The sequence below is a fragment of the Pygocentrus nattereri genome, chromosome 8 (assembly GCF_015220715.1).
Source record: "Pygocentrus nattereri isolate fPygNat1 chromosome 8, fPygNat1.pri, whole genome shotgun sequence".
Classification (NCBI taxonomy): domain Eukaryota; kingdom Metazoa; phylum Chordata; class Actinopteri; order Characiformes; family Serrasalmidae; genus Pygocentrus; species Pygocentrus nattereri.
The window spans coordinates 7,776,151-7,782,500 of record NC_051218.1 but is presented as its reverse complement, the minus strand read 5'-3'; the positions used below and the strand labels follow the sequence as shown (position 1 = coordinate 7,782,500).

The 6,350-nt window shown below is 44.6% G+C and overlaps 1 protein-coding gene across 3 annotated transcripts in view; it reads right to left on the bottom strand.

Moving 5' to 3' along the window:
- wwp2 (WW domain containing E3 ubiquitin protein ligase 2) overlaps positions 1 to 6,350 on the bottom strand; it is a 67,868-nt gene that overhangs the window by 39,689 nt on the left and 21,829 nt on the right. For all 3 annotated transcript variants that reach the window (XM_017717226.2, XM_017717228.2, XM_017717227.2), the window contains one exon: positions 828 to 1,002. In XM_017717226.2, coding sequence (XP_017572715.1) covers positions 828 to 1,002 — 175 coding nt within the window. The remainder of the gene's footprint in view (positions 1 to 827; positions 1,003 to 6,350) is intronic.

Below are 6,350 nucleotides of genomic sequence, written 5' to 3'. Positions count from 1 at the left end.
TGTAAGCTGGTGAATATGCTTCAATTTAAAAGTAATAACAGCAGCTTCTCCCTTCTCTCACCTTCAAACGAGTTCAGGTCACTTTTAAAAGTCAATCAAACGCATCTTTCTTCTTGAATGTGATGTGTATCCAAGTGAAACAGGACACTTGGCCAGGAAATATTTGCAGGCAGGACATGACCATTTAAGGAGTTAATATATGGTTTATTACAAATGATTTAGAAAGTTAATTTTCAAAATAACAAAGAAACTAAAAACAAAACAGAAAGTTGGTCAAAGCTGCAAGAAACTGCATAATAACAATTTTTAATAATTTTAAGATATGGTCCAGTCCACAGAAGTGAGTCAGTACATCAGATACTAGACTCTCTCTATCTCTTAGATAAACATGGTCCCTGCTGCTATCAGCTGTGGGTGAATTCTAAAACAGGCCGTCTGTCTGTCAGCGTCCAGCCCCAGACCTGAGGGGGTGGATGCTATTCTTGTTTCAGCCTCTGGGTGGAGCTGCAGGAGGCGGAGCCAGAAATAGCTCTGGATCGGTTTCGGCAACATTTACAGTAATTAGCTCTCAACAACCCGCCCAAAGCAGCTTATTATTCTTAACTGAATAAAACACCACCCCCGGGGTACGCCACTCTACCCAGCATGCACTGCTGCAGGGGACAGCTGAGTCAGTGTGGCAGGAGGAGTGGAAAAGTACTGAGAGTTCAGACAGAAGGGTCACAGCAGGAAGACTATAAGGACGAGACGGAGGTAGATGAAGTCACAGGTTATATGGTCCATACAGCACATACCCACCACCCCCCCCCCCACTCTCTCTCTCTCACCTGGTACAGGTATCGCTGGTTGAACTGGTGCATGGCTCCCTGTAGCTGGCTCCGCTGGCTCTGCCACTGCTCGTAGTTTCTGACGGATTCAGGTGTGGGCCGCTGCCATGTGGTGGTCCTGGTGTTGTGGTCAACGTAGTAGAACCGACCGCGCTGATCCACACGCTTCTCCCACCTACACACACACACACACACACACACACACACACACACACACATTAGGGTCACTAACGTGACATGTCCAAGTACATTTTTGTCCCAAAAAATTATTTAATGAATATTTGACATTGTCCAAATTATTCAACAATGCCTCTTATGCGTAAACCGTTTTTAGTGCATCCATAAAAAATTCATTTTCATTTCTTTTTGCCTCCAAAAGCCAAAAATGCCAGGTGGTGCAACCCTATAAGTTGATTAAGCTGACTACCAAAAAGATAATTTAGTTATTAACTAATTAAAATTCCAAATTAAACATAATTTCCCATAATTTTATGTTTGAAAGCTTTTAAATAAAGACCATGTTGCAAAATAAGGCACCTTTAAAAGAGCTCAACTCACTGAAAAACTTTTGTCCACAAGTTCTTACTTCCTCAACTGTCACAACCAAAAACAAACAACTGTTTTCCCCAAAGAGGGACCTGGATACATCCTAAAAAGACCCCGAGTGACCTTCATGTGTACTCTCGAGGTCACAGATTCAGTTAAAGTACACTGGTCAAAAAAATAAAAGGAACACTCAAATAACACATCCTAGATCTGAATGAATGAAATATTCTCATTGAATACTTTGTTCTGTACAAAGTTGAATGTGCTGACAACAAAATCACACAGAAATCATCAATGGAAATCAAATTTATTATCCAATGGAGGCCTGGATTTGGAGTCACACACAAAATTAAAGTGGAAAAACACACGACAGGCTGATCCAACTTTGATGTGATGTCCTTAAAACAAGTCAAAATGAGGCTCAGTATTGTGTGTGGCCTCCACGTGCCTGTATGACCTCCCTACTATGCCTAGGCATGCTCCTGATGAGGTGGCGGATGGTCTCCGGAGGAATCTCCTCCCAGACCTGGACTAAGCTTCAATGCCTTCATCTTGCAGGAACTGCTGACACACTCCAGCCACATGAGGTCTAGCATTGTCCTGCATTAGGAGGAACCCAGGGCCAACCGCACCAGCATATGGTCTCACAAGGGGTCTGAGGATCTCATCTCGGTACCTAATGGCAGTCAGGCTACCTCTGGCAAGCACATGGAGGGCTGAGCAGCCCTCCAAAGGAAAAGCCACGCCACACCACTACTGACCCACTGCCAAACCGGTCAAACTGAAGGATGTTGCAGGCAGCAGATCGCTCTCCACGGCGTCTCCAGACTCTGTCACGTCTGTCACATGTGCTCAGTGTGAACCTGCTTTCATCTGTGAAGAGCACAGGACGCCAGTGGCGAATTTGCCAATCCTGGTGTTCTCTGGCAAATGCCAAGCATCCTGCACGGAGTTGGGCTGTGAGCACAACCCCCATCTGTGGACGTCAGGCTTTCATACCATCCTCATGGAGTCGGTTTCTAACCGTTTGTGCAGACACATGCACATTTGTGGCCTGCTGGAGGTCATTTTGCAGGGCTCTGGCAGTGCTCCTCCTGTTCCTCCTTGCATAAAGGCGGGGGTAGCGGTCCTGCTGCCTGGTTGTTGCCCTCCTACGGCCTCCTCCATGTCTCCTGGTGTACTGGCCTGTCTCCTGGTAGCGCCTCCAGCCTCTGGACACTACACTGACAGACACAGCAAACCTTCTTGCCACAGCTTGCATTGATGTGCCATCCTGGATGAGCTGCACTACCTGAGCCACTTGTGTGGGTTGTAGAGTCCGTCTCGTGCTACCACGAGTGTGAAAGCACCACCAACATTCAAAAATGACCAAAACATCAGCCAGAAAGCAGAAAGGTACTGAGAAGTGGTCTGTGGTCCCCACCTTTATTGAGTGTGTCTTGCTAATTGCCAATAATTTCCATCTGTTGTCTTTTCCATTTGCACAACAGCTGTGAAATTGATTGTCAATCAATGTTGCTTCCTAAGTGGACAGTTTGATTTCAGTTATATTGTGTTTGATTTCAGGAGTTATATTGTGTTGTTTAAGTGTTCCCTTTATTTTTTTGAGCAGTGTATGATGTTTGAGTCGTTGAGTTACCATGTCAGGTGGTCCGACCTCAGGAGAACCATGAAAACGCATAATCATTATAATAATGTTTATATTTGTCAAAATGTGAGGATGAACTCAATTTGAAGGACAAAGGCTTCTGCGGGTGTCTAAGTAGATGCCTGTTAGATTAGTCTGAAAGGTCAGGTGGCACAATCAGTCAGTCAGATGGAGCAACCAGACCACACACTCACTATATCTAAGGTTGGTATAGTGTAGCGGGTATATAGTTGTCGGTATGGTGTAGTGGGTAACACCTCTGCCTTCTACGCTGTAGACTAGGGCTCAATCCCCTGCCTGGGTCAGCAGCCTACACTATACCAATAAGAGTCCTTGGGCAAGACTCCTAACACCACCTTCACCTACCGGTGTAAAAACTATCAAATTGTAAGTCGTTCTGGATAAGAACGTCTGCCAAATGCCATTAATGTAAAGACAGAAAATACACAAGTATAAATTCAATTATATATACAGATATGAAAATGTACATATGCCCTTTTTAATATAATTTATATAAATTACCATGTTTGAAAACCTTATTTGTCACTGACACATATACACTCACTTAGCACTTTATTAGAAACACCTTGTATCTACTCTCACTGCCCAGTGTATACTGACACCGATGTGATGGTGGCATGTTAGTGTGTGTTGTGCTGGTCTGAGGAGATCAGACACAGCAGTGCTGCTGGAGTTTTAAAACACCTCAGTGTCACTGCTGGACTGAGTGTAGTGCACCAACCAAAAATATCCAGCCAACAGCATCCTGTGGGCAGCATCCTGTGACCACTGATGAAAGACTAGAGGATGACCAACACAAACTGCAGCAGCAGATGAGCTATCGTCTCTGACTTTACATCTACAAGGTGGACCGACAAGGTAGGGGTGTCTAATAGAGTGGACAGTGAGCAGACAGTGTTTAAAAACTCCAGCAGCACTGCTGTGTCTGATCCACTCAGACCAGCACAACACACCACCATGTCGGTGTTACTGCAGTGCTGAGAATGACCCACCACCCAAATAATACCTGTCTGTGGGGGTCCTCTGGGGGTCCTGACCACTGAAGAACAGGGTAACAAAGTATCAGAGAAACAGATGGACTACAGTCTGTAAATGTAGAATAACTGTAGAGTGACACCATACGGTCAGTGGAGCTGATAAAGTGGACAGTGAGTGTAGATACAGGGAGGTGGGCTTGGTGTTATGTATATATACCTGTAGACATACATACACATATTCACACAGAGCTGTGTTGTTTTAGTCTGTCTCCATGTATGGAGCTCATATCTAAACACACTATGTCAGGTTGGAGGGGTGGGGGGTGGTGTTGAGGTTGTGGCTATTCTCATAGTTCTGACCTCAGCCCAGCAGAATTTAGCAGAGAAAACAGCACATATTCTCTCTGTGTTCTCCAGGCTGAAGTCTCTCCCACAGAGCAGCACGGACTGTACATGTCTGTGTGAGTGTGTGTGTGTGTGTGTGTATGTGTGTGTTGTCCACACACCCTCCACACTCACACTCTCCGGTCTCCCTCAGGCTGGCTAATGCAGGCCCCAAGCTGCTGTTAGTGTGCTACGCTAATTGATGCTCAGAAGAGCCGCCTGTTCTGAAAGAGCTTCTGTTCTCCAGCTCGACTGCAGCGGAAAAAACTGAAGCAGGACGACCTTTACGCTTTCACAACCAGGACACATCAACACCAGCGCTTTAAAATGATAGTTCAGTGAAAAATCATGTTCCCCCAGTCCCCCCAGTCCCCCCACCCTCCCCTTACCACAAAGCCAGACCATCAGTCAGATCAGGTGTAGTGCAATTAGCACCATGCTATTGGTGAAGGAATTGTCAGTTAGCACCATAAGCTCCTGGGGAGCTGAGTATATTCTACAACCCCAAAAACTGGGACGCTGCGCAGAATGAAAATATAAATATAATGCAATGATATCAAGTGTTAAACCTGAGAAATTTTATTGTCCTTTGAAAAATATTCACCCATTTTGAATTTGATGAACAGTCCAAAAAGTTTGGACAGGGGTCTGTTTACTGCTGTGCTTCATCACCTCTTCTTTAACAGTACTCTGTAAGTGCTTGGGAACTGAGGAGACGCTGCTGTATCTGTATCTGCACTAATGCCCCCCTAAACCATCATGAATACTGGCTTTTGAACTGTGCACTGATAACCAGCTGAGTGGTCTTCAGCCCGGAGCACACAGTGTCCAAATGTTGATTCATCAGACCACAGGACACTTTTCCACTTCCCCTCAGTCCATTCTGAATGAGCTCAGGCCCAGAGAAGGTGGCAGCATTTCTGGGTCCTATTTATATTTGGTTTCTTTGTGTTTTAGAGTTTTAACTTGCATTTGTGGATGCAGTGATGAACTGTTTTCACAGACTGTGGTTTTCAGAAGTGTTTCTGAGCCCATGCAGTGATTTCCACTACAGAATCATGTCTGTTTTTAATACAGTGCCGTCTGAGGGCCCAAAGATCACAGCCAGCAAATACTGGTTTTTGGCCTTGTTCTATCATACAGAGATTTTTCCAGATTCTCTGAATCTTTTAATGATATAATGTACCACAGATGATGAAAAGCAGTTCTTTGTTATTTTGTTGAGAAACATTTTTCTTGAACTGTTGCACTATTTGATCATGTAGTCTTTCACAGAGTTTCACAAAGTTTGGAGACTGTGGCTCTGTCTAAAAGACAGGAGGCTGAGCTGGAGGTGGCGGAGATGAAGATGCTGAGATTTTCGCTGGGAGTGACAAGGATGGACAAGATTAGAAATGAGCAGATCAGAGGGACAGTGAAGGTGGAGCAGTTTGGAGATAAAGCCAGAGAGGCCAGGTTGAGATGGTTTGGACATGTGTTGAGGAGGAATAGTGGATATATTGGTCAAAGAATTTTGGAGATGGAGCTGCCAGATAGAAGGAGAAGAGGTAGACCTCAGAGAAGGTTTATGGATGTAGTGAAGGTGGACATGGAGATGGTTGGTGTAAAAGTAGAGGAGGCAGTGGATAGGGCAAGATGGAGGCAGATGATCCGCTGTGGCGACCCCTAAAGGGAGCAGCCGAAAGAAGAAGAAGTCTTTCACAGAGTGGTGAACCCCTCCTCATCTTCACTTCTGAAAGACTCCACCTCTCTGAGATGCTATTTATACCAAATCATGTTACTGACTGGTGTTTTCTTTAGCATTACACAACTTTACCAGCTTTTTGTTCCCCTGTCCCAACTTGGAATGTGCTGTTGGCATCAAATTAAAAATGGGCAAATATTTTTCAAAAAACAATAAAATTCTCAATTTCAGCATTTGATTTGTTGTGTTTGTACTATTTTTAA